The 18,224-nt window shown below is 64.1% G+C and overlaps 1 protein-coding gene across 1 annotated transcript in view; it reads right to left on the reverse strand.

Annotated features, from left to right (window-relative positions):
• Positions 1-11,916: 11,916 nt before the first annotated feature.
• The window catches only part of CHCHD6 (coiled-coil-helix-coiled-coil-helix domain containing 6), a 133,042-nt gene continuing 126,734 nt past the window's right edge, over positions 11,917-18,224 (reverse strand). Inside the window, exons 7-8 of the mRNA XM_060109995.1 lie at positions 12,998-13,133; positions 11,917-12,097 (exon numbers count right to left, since the gene is read on the reverse strand). Coding sequence (XP_059965978.1) covers positions 12,092-12,097; positions 12,998-13,133 — 142 coding nt within the window. The 3' untranslated portion in view covers positions 11,917-12,091. The remainder of the gene's footprint in view (positions 12,098-12,997; positions 13,134-18,224) is intronic.

The following is an 18,224-nucleotide window of genomic DNA, read 5'->3' on the forward strand; positions in this document are numbered from 1 at the left end:
GCTGCCCGCGCCGCCGCCCGCCCCGCCCCGCCGCGGGGCCGCCGAAGCCTCGCAGGCCACCCAGGCCGAGGCCGCCGCGCCCGGGATCCACTGCGTGGCCGCCGCCGCTGCCCAGCATGAATGGGGCGCCAGCCGCGCGGATGCGGACCGGCCTCGCTCTCACCGCCCGCGGAGCGTCGCGCGCATGCGCCGCCCGGGCGGGCCGGGCCGGGGCGGGGCCTGCGCGGGGGCGGGGCCTGTGCGGGGCGGGGCTCTCGGCGGCCTCCAGGGGGCGCTCGATCCCCGCCGACCGCCCTAGCCCATCGCTCGCTTCAAAGGGCAACGCCGCTGCCAGGAGCTGCCAGAACCTGGTCCCGATGCGGCCGACGGCGGTCACGGCTCGGGGTCCTCAGGGGGCGGCGGGGCGTGGGGCGCGCGGTCCGGGACGAGACCGGCGGGCTGGGCGCGGGGCCGGGCGGCGAGGCGACGCGGGGCGGAGAGTGGGTCCGGGGGGCGCGGGTCCGAGCTCGCCCGGGCGGCTGGGCAGACGCGATCCCCGTGGCCGCGCTCCCGCAGCGGTCCGCGCGCCCCAGAGCCGCCCGAAGGTGAGGCCACAGGGGCACCTGGCCGAGGGGAGGCGAGGCGGCCGGAGCCATAGAAACAACCAAAGGGCCGGGGGCCCGTGCGGGAGGACGAGCTGGGGCGCAGCGAGGGCCGCGGGGGTGGCCACGGGCCGGGGTGTCACCCCTTAGGAGAGAGACCCCCGTAGGCCCGGCTGAGCCCCCGCCCCTCCCCGCCTCACGCAGCCGCGTCCCGGTTTCTGAGCTGGTCGTTCTGCATTTCCTGTGGGTCCGGCATGGCTGGCTTGTCGGGACGTCGCGCTCGTCGCCCGCTGTGCTCATCTGGGGACGGGGGGACGCGGCCGAGTGGCCGATGGGCAGGCGGGCCGTTCGCTCTGCTCTGCGGCGCCCCCCGAAGGTGCGCGGATCGCAGCGTGGCTGATTAAGCACAGCAGTCCCACCGGTTCTCAGAGCCTCCGCCGGGCCCCCGCACCCGCCAGCTCCAGCCCCGGGAGTCTCTCTGAAGACGTCCCAGGTTACACCGCTTCCCTCCACCCCGGCTCCTGCTTCTCTCTCACCTGTGGTCCGCTCCCCAGAGGAGACCTGATTAGGTACCGCTCAGCACCACGCAGTACTGTCAATCCAGGTGGGACCCGTAGAAGCACTCCAGACAGTAGAGCAGATTGTCTTCGTGACCCTGGGCCAGGGAAGGAGTTCTTCAACCCCAAGTCAAAAATAAAGGAGAATACGGGTCAATTTGTCTACCTTAATATTGGTTATTTTTGTTCATTAAAAGTTAGGAAAGGAAATATCAAGATAAGCCAGGACTTAGGAAAACACATCTGCAACACACGTACACTTGACAAAAGCTGCATATCCAGGATTTAGGAGAAATTCCCAAGAATCGACAAGGAAAGCCCACAGTCCAACAGGGACACAGGGCTGAGACCCCAGCACCGCAGTTTGTTGGAGCAAAGATAGCAAATTGCTGCTCCTAAAGGCCTTGCACAGTGGGTCCCTGCCCCTGAGGAGGCCGGCCGGGTGCAGATGGAGGGGGGACCACAGCGGGGGCTCATGGGGGTGGGGACTGCAGCTCAGGCGCCCCCCCCCATCCCATCTCACAAGGAGGGAAATGAGTCAGCGGGCGCTGGGCTCTTCCTCCTTGGCTTTCCTGTGTGGGTTTCGCTTCTGTCACCCTTCAGGAGGGCAGGCAGTGTGTGGTGAGGCAGGGAAAACAATTCCTAGAACCAGAAACAGATCATGGGGGGCGGGGGGGCGGGCCTTTCCAAACCTCCAGTGTTCCTGCCTCTGGAGCCATGCCAGGGCCGCTTCTGCGTTTCTGTGACTCAGAGCTTTGTGCAGAAGTAGACCTGGGGGGCCTCTCCCCTCCCCAAGGCAGAACCCCACCAATGATGGGGCAGGAGGAAGAGGCTCGGGGTAGCAGAGAGGGCCGGACACCTCAGCCCCTTGGGGGTGGCCACTGATTCCCAGCCACCGGGCCCAAAGCCAGGGTGGCCCTGACTCCTGCCTGGCCTTCACCTCCACCTGTCACTTCCTGCCCCGAGGATGCGCCAGCTCCCGCCCGCCCCTCCCCATGCAGCTTTCCACGCAGACGGATGCAGAGGGATGCAGCTGGAGGGAGGACACAGGGTGGGACCCTCCCGTGGGACCCTCCCGGGTGGGACCCTCCCTGGGCAGACCCTCCAGGGGCTTGCTTCACACACGGAGCCCGCCACCCTGCACCTGTGGCGTGTGCACGCACGGACACGTGCACATGGGCAAATGCATACCCGGGGCTGGCCCTGAGTGTGCAGCGCCCTGGGTCCCTGTGCCCCACCCTCTCCCACCCCGTGGGGTGGGTGCCACCAGCCTCAGCCCCCTGGCAGCCGCCGTGCACACGGGGCTGCTGCAGTCACTGCCGTGTTCTGGGAAGCCCACGCTGGCCGCTTTGGTGGAGATGGGAGCGGGGGTCTGTCGGGGGCCGGTGTCGAAGTGCGGCCGATGGAGGGGTGTGCACAGAGCGGTCCCCTAGAGCAGGATGGGGCTCAGCCCGGAGGCGCATCCCCACCCACCCCGCCCTCCCCAGCGGGCGCTGTGGTCCAGGAGACAAGCCTCACCTGGGCCCGAGCTCCCAGGGCCGCTCAGGTGAGCAGCAGGGAAGCGTGGTCATGGTGCTGCCACCCCATCTGTGGGCTCTGCAGGGCGCCCCCCCCAGCCTCTGCGCCCGGTGGCCTTTGCAGCTCCGGGTGCTTCTTTCCCAACAGGTCCAGAATATTCCCAGAATGGACCCTCATGAAGTGGGCTGGATCACAGGGCCCCCCTGAACCAGTCACCTTGGCTGGGGGTAGAACCTGACGGTGGGCTGGCTGGCACAGGGAGCTCTCCAGAGCCGGGGGTGGTCCCCCAGAGAAAGTCCAGGTGCAGGTGTTAAAACAAGTAGGCCCAAAGCAGGACAGGCAGGGTACCCAGGACCCCGTGGTGCCAGCGGACCACCACTGCCTACCTTCTCCCCCAGGTGCCCAGCGTTCTTGCTCCAAAGATGCCTTCACGCCTCAGGCCTGTGCCCATGCTGTGCCCTTGACCAGGAGCGCCCCCACTGCAACCTTTCACCTCTCAAGGCCCAAGCTCCCGCCCCCACTCCTCCAGGAAGCCTCCCTGACTGCAGCTCCCTCCCCACCCACGAGCCCTCTTTGGGCTTTCTGCCCCACTCGGTACCAGCGGTGACCAGCCTGGGCTGAGACTCCCGACCTTGGGGACAAAGCCAGGTCACCGTCAGCACTACAATGTGTAGAAGACAGTAGCAAAGCTCCTGCCCACCACTACATGGAGCCCTCGAGGGCTCAGCATCACCTTGTCCTGGGGCTGCAAACTGAGATGACTTCGGGGGCCAAGCAGGTGAGGGATGTAAACAGTGAGACAGGCTGGACCGAGGGGCTGGCTGGAGGGCACCTGCCCCGCGGGTAGTAGCGTGGACGTGCTATCAGGCAGGGTGGAGGGAACAAGACGCACCAGCGGGAAGAGCCCAGCCAGGGGTCTATAGTTGGCGCAGCGCACGCCACGCCCAGGAGGTCCAGAGTGGGTGCCTATCGCCTTGGGGCTCACAGTCAGGTCACAGATGACGGTCCCAAGGATGGATGCCCTCTGCAGGGCCGTGGCCTCTGGAAAAGCCACCCCTCCACCCTTTGTGGGACACAGTGGCCCTTGCAACCCGCAGCCCCAGGAGTGAGAACCTGGGGACGGGGAAGCACCCCAGGCCTTCTCACTCTGCGAAACACCGTGGGCTGAAGCGGGAGGCTGGACTCCCACCCAAAGTAACGGGCAGCCCCCGTCTGCCCACCCACGCGGGGTCAGAGGAGGCCAGCTGCGAACCCCAGATGGAGATGCAGCCGAGGAGCTCGGCACATGGCCCCCAAATGTGCGGGACCCCATCCAGAGTCACCATCAGAGCAAGCACCACGGAGCCTGCCTGGGAGCAAGGGACCGACAGATGCCAGCACGCAGGTGACACAGAGGGAATGGCTGGCAGGAGTCCTCCCCCTAGGAAGCAACGGGGGAGAGGGTCGGAGAACCGGGGCTGCGCTGAAGCCGCCGCCACTCCCGCCGTCGGAGGTCTCAGCGCGGAAGACGGCGCACCTGGGACAGCTGCGATGTGGGCGCAGACGTGCAGACAGGGGAACAGGGAAAGGCTGCGCGCGGGACTGGGCCGCTCTCCCACGGAGCGGAGCCTACGGCCCACAGCTACCGCTGAGCATCAGACACGTGCTGACCTACGTGCCACCCTGCACGCACTCCAGCCGCAGGAGGCAGCAAACAGCACAGATGAGAGGGCAGAGTCGACCCCAACGCTTCACAGTCCACCCTTGGAATATCTGAAACGACAGACTGGTGCTGCTGAACAGATTCGTGGCTTGGGGGGCGGGGAAGGTTGGTTCTGTATCTCCTTCGGGGTGACCGTTCCAGGAATCCACCTGTGACGAGGGACCCAGAGCTCTCACACACCTGGTGTGGACGTGGGCGTCCTGGTTTCCACGTTGTACGACAGCCTCCTGAGATGTGAATGCTGGAGGCCAGGAGAGGGTATGGGGCCTCCGCACTATCTTCCCAACTTCCCGTGAAGCTATTACTACTGTAGATGATGCTGATTTCACAGTCAGAAGGTAAGAGGACACCCCTGCTGTTGCTCTGACCCAGGCCCAGCTCTGCTGCCACCACCCCCCCGTGGACGAGCAGGTTAGACAGCAGATGTCCCACCGGCAGAGACCCCGCAGGTGTCCTGGGCCTGCCCTGCCACCCCCACCCCCACCCCGGCCGCCCTCGTCTCCTGGTCTCCAGGCTCAGAGCTCATGTCACCTCCTCAGGGACACTACCGGCTCCCTGTAGGCTGGCCCCACCCCCTCAGAGTCACGACAGCACCAACGCCCTGGTATTTCCATCATGGGGTTGGGTGGGGAGATCCCAGGAAGCCAGGGCCTCATCTCAGGGTGGGGACACAAGGTACCAGTCCGCGTATTCACTCTCTGCCGCACGACAGATCGCCCTGAATCCAGTAGCTTCAAACAGCACCGTGTACCGCCTCTGAGGGTCTCTGCGGGGACGTGGGGATGCAGCGGGGCAGGCCCGGCCCTCCAGTTGGCTGGACAGAGCCTCCCCAGCATTCAGGCCCAGACCCGCCTCCTGCCCCGTCCCACGTAACCCCTCGGTGGCTTCCTGCCCCGTGGGCACAGTCGGCCTCAGGGTGAGCACAGCAATGGAGAGGTAAGTTGGAATTTCTGGAGAGGCTTTGGAACCACCCACGGTCCCCTCAGTGTCACCCCTTCTGGGAAAACCCTCCCCTGGAGGACATCCCTGTGCCACTAGGGCTCCATCCAGAAGAGCACAGGCTTCGGGGGCAGAAACACGGGGTCCCAGGCTCCGCTCCCATCACGTGCCCACCCCTCAGTGAGTTTTCTGGGTCACGGGGCAGATGGCATCGCCCCCAGGGTCGCTGTGAGGACCAGAGAAACACAGGGCAGCGAGCTCTCCCGACAGCTCTTCCATCCCCAGCCCAGCCCGCCGGCCAGGGACGGGCTGTGACTGTCCCTTTTCACAGCGAGGAACCCGTGCCCAGGGGACATGCTGAGCCTGCTGGGCACCCCCTTCCTGCACCACCCCCCTGCTTTGTCACAGGGAATCTCTGTGATTTCCCTAACCTACCACGAGCTCTGCATGTGATGCTGTTCCTCTGTGCCCACGAGGTCACCCTGCTGACCTTGCCCGTGGCCCTGGGGCAGCCCCTCCTCTCCAGGGAAGCCTTCCTGAAGCAGCAGCCACCTCCTGGTCAGCAGCAGCCCCCACCTGGTCAGCAGCAGCCCTGCGCTCGTGGGCTCTGGAGCTCAGCGTGGACATCACCGTCTGTTTCTGGGCCTGGGTCTCCTCCACAGAGAGCCGTCACAGGGTCCCTGGCAGGGAGTGTGAGTAGACAGAACCAGCCCGTGTCTTCTGTGTCCTTGGTGGGGAGGGCAACAGTCAGCCACGCTGCTTCCCCGTCCTGGGCACAGGCCTTGCAAGGAGCAGGGGGCAGCAGAGAGGGGCAAGGGGCTGGGCCCTGAACAATAAGCTGGCTCACTGGAAACCCCCTCCAGGGTGGGCAGGGCTGTTTGGGGACAAACACCAGAGGTGACATTCAAAATGTTTAACAGCTAGAGTGGACACCAGACATAGACAAAGGACAGGACAAGCCTTGATGAAAACCTAGCTTTGCTTCATCCAGCAACACATTCACTGACTTGCTTCTCTGAAAGGTCCAAGGAGGTCTGAGCTTCAGGCGTGGCTGGATCCACAGGCCCACACGTGTCATCGGGCATCTCTCTCTCAGCTCTGCCTTCCTCTGGTCCTCAGGTGTGCTCTCCCTACCTGTTGGCCAAGACAACCCCGGCAGCTCACTGGATCTACTGGAGTCGTGTGACTGAGCCCCCCTCCCCACTGCTCATTGTAACGTTAGGGTCAGGAGGGGGCAACCCCTCTGGTGGGACAGCTGCTCCAGAATCCTTTACCTTCCAAGAGGTCTAGGCTTTTGGGGTATTTTAACAATTAAAACAGGCCTTTTAATTATTAAAATATTATGCTCATGGTAAAAAAAAAAAATCCAAGTGGTGCACAAAAGGACCCCTAGTGAAAAGGTATGTCCCCCCGCTGGGCCCCCAGGTCACCTCCTGGGAGTGGAAATTGTCCCCAGTTTCCTGCATCCTGGCAGCAACCTGCACAAGGATATTCTTGCCTGTCTGCTGAAAGATGCACCTGTACACCTGCTCTGAACCACCTTTGCACGTCTTCTTTTCTCACTAACAGGGTTTGGAGGCTGTCCCACAAGGGCGGCCTCAGGACCCCTCCCTCTCCCGCTTGGAGGTCACACAAGTGGAAGCATCCAGTTCCGAGGCAGACACGCCAGGTGCCCCGTGAGTCACTCTGCTGTGTAACTCTGATAGGACAGCAGAGGTGGAGGATCCTGCTGGACTCCTGTAGGTCTCCAAGAGGCTCCGCCACTGGCCCTGCTGAGGGAGGGGAGCCCACCTGGCCACAGCCTGACGGCAGCCTTGTGGGACGCTGAGCAGGGGACCTGCTGGGCTGCACCCAGGCCCTGGCCACAGAGACGTGGCTGCGAGTTGCCAGGGTCAGGTGGGAAGACCTCTCCGCCCGGCTTCTCTTGCTGACAAGATGCCTAAGGTGCGTCCAGGTAGTTCCGGGAGCTCCGGTTTGTGCTTCTCTGTTGCCAGCAGCGCTTCGTGGAAGAACGGACCTCAGTGTACCCATCGCTGGCCCTGGACATCTGGGTGGTTCCAACGCCGAGGCTGCTGCCGTGCCAACAACGCTACATTGCCTTCAAGGTGACATACGCACTCATCTCGGGGTGTCGACCCAGCAGAAGCACCCACAGCTGCGCTGTATGGCCTCCAACTCCAGCCATTGCATGGGTATTTCTCTGCAATTCCGTGATGAATCATAAGGCTGTGGAGCACTTTTTCATGTTTCCTGGGCTCCCCAAGAGGTTTCTGACATGACTGTGTCAGCTCTAGGGCGGTTTGTTGTCTGCCCATAACCCCCAAGCTGGACATAGAGGGAAAGAGAAACTCTTTGTAAGGCGAGAGTCCCTGGGCCCTTCATGGAGCCCAAGGATGAAGGCGGAGAGCAGGGCTGAGGTGGAAGGAGTGGCTGGATCCTGACACCTGTGTCTAGGCTCCTTGATCCAGCTATGCCTGAAACCTCCTTCTGGACTTTTCTGTCACACAAGCCAGCACTCTTCTTGCTTGTCAAGTTGAGTAGGGGTTTGTCCCTCGTGCTGCAGGGTCCTGGCTCGTGCAGGGCAGGAGTCGGCGCCCGTCTGGGTCCACCCTGCCCGGACTCCTGCGCTCCAGGAGCCTGGAGTGTCATTCCAGGGTGATGTTCTGGGGGCCCACCAAGCCCTGGGGAGGAGGTGGGTTGCAGTGGGGAGCCTCCGAGTCCCAGAGCTCCGCCAGCCCTCCCTGCTGTGGTCTGCACCCTCCTCATGGCCGCGTGTGTTTTGAGGCTGAATAACCATGTAATTGGTTTATCCGTCCCATAGCCAAACCTCAGCAAATATGTTTTTCCTAATTAGTTGATGTTTATTTAACGGGAACAACCAGCCCATTAAATTTAATGAGGCAGGTTGTCAGGTACGAAGCAGAAGTGTCTTGCTTAAGCGCAACCTGGACTCAGCAGGGCTGGTTCCAGGGCCGGGGCCGCACGGAGCTCCTGGTCTGGGTGCAGGCAGCCCTCACTCCTGGCCCCCCAGCCCCACGTCTTCTCCACTGTGTGACACCCTCTAGCCTGGATTTCGTCCGCTCCGTCTCCCCAGCGACCTCCAGGCCCCCGGGAGAGGGTCTCCCGTCTGCTCAGCGCTGCACCTCCCGTGCCAGGGCCATGACTGCCAGAGTGGACGTTCGCTGCCCATGCTCGTCTGAGTAGCTTCAAGACCCCTCCTGCCCCCTCGGTTCCCCGGCCCCCCAACCCCGGCATACCCTGGACCCTGCCTGGTCTCCCCACGTCCCTTCAGCAGGCTTCACACCCCCACTGCCCGCTTAGCAGGTGGGAAGCTCTTTGCTCAGGGAGATCCAGGGTCTGCTGAGGGGTCGCCCCTGGGCCCGACGGCCGGCGGGGCAGGGCGGGGGGCGGTGGTATTAGAAAAACGTTCTGGTCAGTGTGGAACAACAGAAAATAGAGTTAACTATAAAAACCCTAACAAAACACACCATAATCCGAAACCCCAGAGGAAAGCGAGGAAACGTCTTGGTGGGCACCCCTGGCCTTGCTCCTTATGTTTCCACGTGTGTACAGGTGGTGTTTCTTCCCCCAAACAGCGGGCTCACGCGGCTTCCACGACTTAGTTTTGAAACGGACTCACGCCCCAGGCTGAATCGCCATTGTCAGTGGCCACAGAGCTGGTGGGCGGAGCATGTTTTATTTAACACGTCCTCTGCTGCTTGGCACTTGGTTATTTCCAGTGTGTTGCCGATGTCACTGACACTATGATAAACCCAGTGGGGCCCAACTCCCCAGAGGAGCCCCCTCCGGCCACTGCCCAGGCCTCTCCCGAGGGCCTCACCAACTGACGTCCAAGGTCGGCTCTCCTGCTGCACCAAGGCTTGGGGCATGGACCAGGTGTCGACGTTGATTCCCAGCACCCGAGACGTGGTGAGGATGGCAGGGTCAGCTCCTTGGGGCTCCCAGGCAGAGAGGAGCCTGCAGGACTTCCATGAGGGACTGACCTTGGGGTCGGCACTTGCCCATAAGGGAGGGAGGGGAGGGCGGAGGCGCAGCTGGGCTGCTCTGGGATGCGGCGCGGCAGCCCGGCCTCTGTGCCCGCTCCCCCAGGCAGTCGCTGGATGCAGCTCTGGCCCTCGAGTGTGACTCTGGCCAGGTGGCTCCTGAGCATAGCGACTTCCCAGAGGGAGCGGACTCGGGCCAAAGGCCGGACGCTGGCAGGTGGCCTGAGGGCTCTGGGTGGCGGGCCCTCCGTTCTCACACTTGCTGAGCACTGACCATGCCTGTCACACGACCCCAGGAGAAGTGCCTGTGAAGGCTGCAGGGCGGGAGGAGGGGGAGCCATGGGCAGCGGCCACGTCCCGTGTGGTTCCAGCTCCCTGAGCCAGCTTCCACTGGGTGACCTGCGCCCTCCCTTTGTCCCTCCAGCCCTGGGTGACAGGAGCTTCAGGCTACTGCTAAGTTCTGGGTTATCACAGCATCCCATCCGAGGTTTCAGCGACTCCACCTCTTCTGGGGCCAACAGCCTGGACTCAACTCCTCTGTTTAAATAATCAGTGCTTTCTGGCTCCTGGCTGGACCCTGGATGTCACAGCCAACGTCAGGACATTTAATCCCCAGCCACAGAGTAGGGTGGGCCTAACTCCCCAAGAGGCACACAGCCGGGGCCTAACTCCCCAAGAGGCACACAGCCGGGGCCTAACTCCCCAAGAGGCACACAGCCGGGGCCTAACTCCCCAAGAGGCACACAGCCGGGGCCTAACTCCCCAGGAGGCACACAGCCGGGGCCTAACTCCCCAGGAGGCACACAGCTGGGGCCTAACTCCCCAGGAGGCACACAGCCGGGGCCTGGGCCCAGAATGCCTGCCGCGAGGTCCACACCCTCTGGACACAAGCCTCACCTGTGCCAGACTCTCTCAGGCCCCACTTCCTGCCACGTATGGCCACATGCAGGGGCTGGAGCCGCGGGCCCACACGCAGGCACATCGTGCACAAAGGCCCACGCACGTGCACACAGAGCCCGCACCCTGAGCACACGCAACCCCCCACCAAAGTGACACTCGGACACACAGCCCTACGGCCACAGTAGGGGAGGGTGGCGCTCAGCCCATGGAAGCTTGGCTCTGGTGCCAGGGGAGTCCGGGGAACGAGCTGAGGTCCAGGAGGGAGCCAGGGGCATGAGCAGGTGGACAGCACAGCTGGCTGCCTGTGAGAGACACGGGCGCAAGTGCACACGTCTGCTCACACACGGGGACCTACACACACACAGGCACAGGTGGCCAGGTGCAGACAAACCGGTGCACACGCAGGCACTCTGAGGCTGCCTCCTGGGTGGGAGAACAGGGTCTGAGACTAGGAAGCTGGACGCGGCCCTGGACACCACAGGCTTCTGACGGAGTTTCAGAAGGGCCTCGGCAGTTTCTGGCTGAAGGGTGGCTCTGATGTCATGTAGGGTCAATGAGCCGGTGACCTGGGACCCCACTGAGCCGACCTCGCAGAGGGCCCCTTGCTGGGCGCCCTGCCACCTACCGGGCTGCTGTGTGTTTCTGACTGTTCCCCGGTGTGCTGGGGAAGCTGACCAGGACCTCTTGGTGGGCATCTCCTTGGCCAACATGCAGCTGGGCTGACATGGCTGCGGGGGCAGCTTGCCCAGCCCCCCGGACACCGACAAGCCCCGCGGACCTCCAGGACCTCCAGCTCCACATGTGAGAACTGCGGGATGAGCCGGGGCTGCAAAGCCGGCATCAGGACCGCCGGCTCTCAGCTCCAGAGGGCCTGGGCTCCAGAGAACTGCGGCAGGAAATCAAGCTCACCAGCCGAGCATCCCCCTCCTGCTGCCCACACAGCGCTGGGCTGGCAGGTGCAGCCGTGCGGTCAGGACGCCTCAGCGGGGGTCCTGCCGAGGGTCAAGGACTGGCAGGTGGGCGCCGACCGAGCAGAGCTCAGCCCAGCCCAGCCGTCACCTGCCCTTCTCGGCCCGCATCCCATGCTCAGTCTGCGGAATCACCAGCACCCAAGCCAAACATCCAGAAACCACCCGGTCCTCCCCTTGCCCAGTGAAGTCCAGTCCTGCCAGTTCCAGCGCCTAAGGCTTGGCCTGGTCTGTCCCCGGACCCACCCCCGGACCCCCTGAGGGTCACTCATGCCCCCAGCTGTCTGCAAGGCTGTCCACTTGAGCCCACCTCCCCCCGAGGCCAGGGCGACACCCCTCAAAGGGACTGAGCTGTGCTGGTCCCTCAGGAGCACCTCCTCCCGGCCTGGCAGCCACCCCCAGCCCTGCGCCCCAGCTTTACTCTCTGCAAAAGCCCAGCTGTGCACAGTCTGTGCCCTGCCCCCAGCCCTCATCTGGGCTCCCACTCTTCCAGCCTCTGGCTGCCCAGGAGCCCTCCACCCGGCGCTGGACTCAAGCTCAGCCTGTCAGGAAGCTGGCCCGCTCCCCTGCTGCGTCCCGATGAGGAGCGGCTCCCCTCGCGCACCTCCGCCTTCTCTGGGCACGGCTAGGCCCGCCCCCGCCCGCCCCACTGGCGCTGGCGGGTGCCCGTCCTCCAGCTTGACCTGGGGCTGCGCTCCGGGCACGGAGGCCGCAGCAGACCCGCCTGGCAGCCCAGACGGTACCGAGGACGAGGACGCCTGCTTTATTTGTCTGCGGACAGGGGCACACACGCCACTTCTGTAGCACGGGGGCATCGGGGGTGCCAGCAGGGGGGCCGGCGCCTGCGGTCTCTGGACTGCGGTCCCACAACGGGTCCCCTCTTCAGGCTCCAAGTCACTGCCAGGCCCGGAGGGGGCCTGCGTCAACCCTACAAAGGAGAACAGAGTTCAGGTCCACCAGGAGGGTGCGTGTCCCCCAGGGTCTGCTCCACGAGGGTCCGTTTCATGGAGAGGGTCCTACCCTGTGGGCCCCCAGGCCTGGACGCGGCCTCCTCACCTCCGTGCCCGGTGCCCACGCAGCACGTGCCCGTGGCCTCCCGCCGGCCTACCCCCTGCACCCTGTGCACACGGTCTTGGCCCGGAGACCCAGCTCTCCTTTGCCCCTCGAGGTCTCCCCTCTGTTCTCTTCTCAGCTCAGAGTGAAACCGCCTGGAGAGCCCTCACACCCAGGCGCTGGCCCGTGGGACACAGCACCTCTCGGGGCTGGAGCTCGCCCGGCAGCCCTGCGGAGGAGCCTTGTGTCTTTGACCTGCTCCCTCCCTACTGCCTGGCAGCTGCCAGGAGCAAAAGTGCTCTTAGGGCCGCTTTAAAGCCGGAGGCTCCTGAGGTGAGACTGGCGGGGCCTGGGACCTTGGGGAGCTGGCAGGGAGGGTCAGGAAGGAGGTCCACGCCTCAGGGCAGGGACTCTAGGACAGCCTGCAGTGCCCCCAACATGGGGCTGGGGAGCACGTGGCACCCGGACCACCATGACCACACCTCCACTCACCAAAGGCCGGGCCCCGTCAGGCCGGCACAGGAGTGGCTGCCCTCTGCCCCCGCAGCTCTCCCCCTTCCACAGGGCAGCCCGGCCCTTTCCACGACCCCTACCCTGCACCCTGGCCTCTCCACCCCCCACTGCCCAGAGGTCAGGACTGGTGGCCACCCTGGACAACAGGGCCTGACTTCACCCAGTGCTGCTCTTGGACCTGGCCTAGCGGCGCCCACAGACCCCCCTCCCCGCCCACCGCCGCGGAGCTCAGGGCGGGCGGGACGCCGTAGCTGACGCCTACCTTGTGCGCTGAGCCAACGCAGTGCTTGTAGGCCTTGACCAGGTCTGCACACAGCAGCACCTCCTGCAGGTGCTCGCGGTAGCAGCGCAGGATCTGGGCCTGCAGCCCCGAGCACACGGGCTCCACCCTGCGGGGCCTGCGGAGAGGAGGAGGCAGTCTGGGGCAGTGCCACGGGCGAGGCATGGGGGCCGCGGCGTCCGGTCACCCACCAGAGAGGGGCCGAGGTGGCCCTCGAGGGACCCCGCCCACCCAAGGCCTCCAGGGCGCCTCCCACCCCAGGTGTGGGCCACCATCGTCTCCCCCAAAGCTGTTTTTCTGATTTCAAAACTAATACATGCACAATGAGGAAAACTGGAAAAACACAAAATGTTTTTAAAAAAACTAAGGTGTTCAGACTCACTTCCTAGAGAATATCACTGCAGCATTTTAGAGGAATTTACTATTTTTTCTTTCTTTGTTTATCAAGGTAGGTTTAGAACCTAAAACTAGACTCTAAACGTATTCATTTGAAGAATGATTTTATGTTCTCTTTTTAAAAATATGAAACAAAGATGAAAAAGGGAAATAAAGCTTATTCTCAAGTCGGTCACCGGGGTCTTCCTCCTGATACCTCGCCCGCTGCCGCTCCCGCCCTCCCCTCTCTCCGGACCTCACACATGCTCCCCTGTACACGCACCCTCTCACAATCACAGGCATGCACACACGTGTGCACGCACACACACCTGTGCACACAGCTGTACCCTCACTCACACACGTGCACATATATACACACACATGCACTCACGCCCCCGAGCTCCTGTGTTCACGGGTTCAGGCCCCTGCTCCCCGCGGCTCCAGGCGGGGTTGCCGTCTCTCACCGCCCGCCCCGACCCCAAACCAGGCAGCAGAGGACGAGGAGGCAGGTGGCCGGCCCAGGTCCCACACTAGGATGCAGGGGCTCCGGGACACACACTCACGGGGTTTCCATGGTTTCTGGCAGGTCCACCAGGAATGTCGGAGCCACGGCTAAGCCTGGGCCCCGTGTTGCCCTCCCAAGCTCGGGCGCCACGGAGGCCTCGGCAGTGGAAGGACCCCTGCTCCTGTCACCCAGGGCCTGCAGGTCGACAGCTCCCCGGCCCCGGATCTGGTTTCAGAAGTCCAGCCTTGCAGCAGGTGCTGGGCTGGAACGCTGGTTTTAACACAACTCAACCTTCCACATCCACCCGTGAAGACCAGGAACGGAGGGCTCAGCGGCTCTTGTTACCCATCTGCGGCTGACATGCCCAGCGCCACCATCCCGGCAGCGATGCCCACGGGCCCCCAGGCCCCGCGTGTGGGCTTGGTCCTCAGGCCTGCTGACCACACACTGCAGCCCCCTCCCTTCCCACTGCCGGCCCCCACGCCCAGACAATCCCTGACGAGGGAGTGACCGTGATCAGCTAAGATCCGTAGCTTGGACGGAACTGATGGTTTACAAGCTGACCAGGCAGTAGGTGGGGTGGGGAGCAGCCGCCACGCCTGCACTGAGGTCCACAGCTCCGAAGGTCAAGGCTGTGGTGGGAGAAATGGCCCCCTTTCCCCAGAAGGCCCTGCCCACCACCTGGGATTCCACTGGGTCCTGAGGGCGCATCCAGGGGATGCAGCGGCCCTACAGCCCCACACGGCCCTGCTCCTGTCTGCACAGCGCACACGGGCTCAGAGGCTTCCTACCTGAGGAGGACACGTGTCTCTCCTCGGCGCTGACCTTCGCACGGGAGAACAGACGGGCTCCCGGGCTCACCCTCTCCTCCCGGGCCCTGGGGTCCCTTCACTGGGTTCCGTCTGCCACTGTAGTGGGGTGACCGCGTGGCTGCCCAGTGCTTGCAGGATACCCCTCCCTCCGCGTTCAAGACCTTTCTGACACGGACACGTCCAACGGTTCTGACACGGACACATCCAATGGTGGGCCTTCTAAATGCCTCCGGACGGGCATCTCCGCTCTGCTGCCCTCGCCTGGAAACAGCTCCCTCTGCACTTCCCTCTGGGCTCCTCCGTCCCCACCTGCCCTTGGCAGGGAGCCCCCGAGGCCCCACCTTTCAGGCTCCGTCCTGGCACCCGCCAGCCTTCCTCCCACACAGGCCTCCTGCTCCCCTGGCCCTGCGGCCCCTGGAGCAGCAGCTCCCATCCAGCCCCGCTCCTGACGGACAGCTCCCCACCCGTGGCCCTTGAGGGTGCGGTCAGCAGAGCTGTCGGAGCCGCAGGTCTCATGGAAAGAGGCGTCCGGGGGCAGGACGGCCGGCAGCCTGGCCCGTGGTATGGGGCTCGTCCTGGAGCCGCACCCTCTCCAGACCGACAGCAGAAGCGACTCCCCCGCTGGCTGTAACTGGGCAGAGCCGCGGCTTCTTAACTCTGCCCCCCACCTCCTGTCTTCAGGTCCCTGGACCAGGGTCCCCGTGCGTTCTGAGGGTGAACCTCGCAGAGCACCCAGGGGGCTCCCAGTTCAGAAGCAGAGGGAGGGGCCGAGCAGAACCCAGCCCCCCACCCCAGGGTCACCCGTGGGCCTGCGGACGCCTCTCTGCACTGGCGTTTGTCAGCCACAACACGAGGAGACAGGGTGTCAGGGAAACGTCAATCACAAGAAATTTCACCTGTCTGCCTGCAAATGGGCCGTGAATGGCGTGGGGCAGGGAGCAGGCGAGGCTGGGTCACACAGCTGGGGCCGCGGCGAGCCTGCCCACTGCATGCAGAACGGCTCAGGCTTTATAGGCTGCTTGGACACACAGGGAAGGTACCCAGGGCAGTGACCTCTCCAGGGAGGGAGAGAAGCCCTGCCCCCCAAGCTGAGGGACACGTTATGATTCCCATCTGGGAGGCTCTGGGGAGTGAAAGCTGGCCCCCTCAGAGGTCAGCTCCCCTTGCTTGCCAGACTCGCCTCCTCTGCACGAGGGGCTGAGACGCCAGACAGGAGCCTGCAGAGTGAGGGGGGCAGGGCGGGTGGGGCGGGCGGAGAGCGGGGCAGGCATGTGGCAGACGAGAGCGACGACAGGAGGCTTTGGGGCTGGGCCCAGGTGTGGGCTGGACGATGGGCCCCGTTGGACCTGTGCTTCACAGCTCATGGCTCACCCAGGCCCGGGTGGTGCTCCTTTCCCAGGAATCTTAAGGCACCCATCGTGGTGTCCCTTCTCCAAGGAGCCAAGAGACCCCAAGCAGGTGCCCTGTGGGCCAGTGGGGGGGCACACAGGTTTTGGGGGCTTTGCCACATCCTGCTGTGAGTTCAGGGTCAGGGGGCGAGGAGGGCCCATTGAGCACAACAGTCCAGGATTGGCCTGTGGGGTCAGTTTTCAACACCCACACAGCTGCCAGCTGGCAGTGTCACAGGTACTCAGGGACCCGGCTTCCAGCCCGCCTCCCCGACGGCCCTCAGGGCTGCACAGTGACAGGCGCAGAGACCACCAGGCGCTGTGGGGAGTGAGGGTCTCACACAGGCCAGCTGGCCTCGGCACCGTGGCCACCTCTGGGGATGGAAACCATGACCCCAGTGCCACCTGTGAACTGAGCTCTACCCGCTGGTGGAAGTGACACGCTTCCAGAAGGAGGGTTGTGATAAAAGGCTCCCACGAGCCAGGAATCAGCCCTCTCCTCCCTCCATCCAGGAACCAACACTGCCCACCAACCAGGCGGAGAGAAGAGCTGCCCTGGGTGCTCCAGACCGCCGCCCGCTGCCCCTGCCAGCTTCGGGAGACCAGCCATGTCGCTCTCACTGACAGGCACCCCGTGCTGGGAGCCCGGCCCTCCCCACCTGCGTGGGCACAGAGGGCCCTCCTCCCTTTCCTTTGCCCCAAACACCCTAAACTTCTCCCACAGGGCGAACCCCAGTCGTCCCAACAACACACCCCCCAAACTCCAACGCTTGGAACCCTCCCCGGTCCCTGGAGCCTTCCAGCCTAGCATGTCACCCCCAACCCGCCAATTCCTCAGCACATTCACATCAAGCGCCAGGGAACCCACTTCCCGCCTGGTTTCCATCTTGGTGAGTGGAGTCCCTGTCACTCCAGTGACCTACCTGGTCAGAAACCGGGAGTCACTCTAGATGCCTCCCTCTTACCTCCTACCTATAACGTTCCTGCTTCTCTGCAATCTAACTGAAAACCGCAGATGTATCCACTGCAACTCCCCAACAGCAGGCGGTCGCCCTCTCTCTCCCTGGGCCTCACCCACCCCACCTGGGGGGCTCTAGAGGCCACTGCTCATCCTGCTGCATCCCCCTCCTGCACCCCTCCTCCCTGAGGCCTTCAGTCCCCGCAGACGCTCGCTCGCTCCTCTCGGCCGCTGGCTCAGGTCTGCGGAGGCCAAACCACCCCCCCCCCCCACCGCCTGTGTTCTGCCTCCTCTGCACCCCCTGCTGGCTGCAGCTCTGGGTGGTTTGCAGAGCGGCCGCCCCCAGGCCACAGTGACCCTTCCAGAAGGGACCCCTCCCCCTCTGGTGCTCAGGCCTTTGGGGCCCAGCTCTCCCGAGCTCTTTGTGCCACTCCCCACACAGTCTGGGGCCTGTTTCCTCGTCCCCCTGCCCCCCAAGGGCCACCAGCACCCTAAGGGCACAGACACCCCTCCCTGGCATCCCAGCCTCACTACCCCTGCCTCCTACCTAGAGGAGGGGTCCTTCTGCAGGGCCAAGGGCACCCCCATCAGCCGCCCCTTCTCTCCCCCGGCACCGGGGTGGTCTGTCCCAGTGGCCCTTCTCTCTCGTACCTCCGCTATTCCACTCTCTACTGAAGACACACTCATCTCTGGAGCGTCTAAGAGGATCGCAAACCCAAACCACTTCTGCTCATGGCCCTCCCACCCCAGCCCGCTCTCCTCTCCCAGAAGCTCTGCCAGGGGCTCTGCTCTCACCCCCCGGTCCAGCCCCACGGGTTCTTCCTGCTCAGGGGCCCATCGCAGCCCGCCTGTCCCTGGAGGCTGGAGGCCCCGTCCTGACTCCGCTCCGCTAGCGCTCTCCCTCCACGCATGCCCCCGAGCCCCACGTGGGGCCTCCGCTATTCCCACAGTTCTGCGCCAGACTCACGGCCAGTGTGGTCACTGCGAGACGAGCGGCCCAGTGGGTGCCCACAGGGACCCGACACCCTCATCCTCCTGCACCTCGTACGCTGGGCACATTGTCCCCAACATCCCCATAGCCCACCCTCTCCACGGTGAGCACTCATTGCCCTAGAACGTAAAGCAGCCCATGGGTTTCTGCAACTCCAAGGAGGTTAACAAACCCATTTCT

The sequence above is a fragment of the Mesoplodon densirostris genome, chromosome 10, assembly GCF_025265405.1.
Source record: "Mesoplodon densirostris isolate mMesDen1 chromosome 10, mMesDen1 primary haplotype, whole genome shotgun sequence".
Classification (NCBI taxonomy): Eukaryota; Metazoa; Chordata; class Mammalia; order Artiodactyla; family Ziphiidae; genus Mesoplodon; species Mesoplodon densirostris.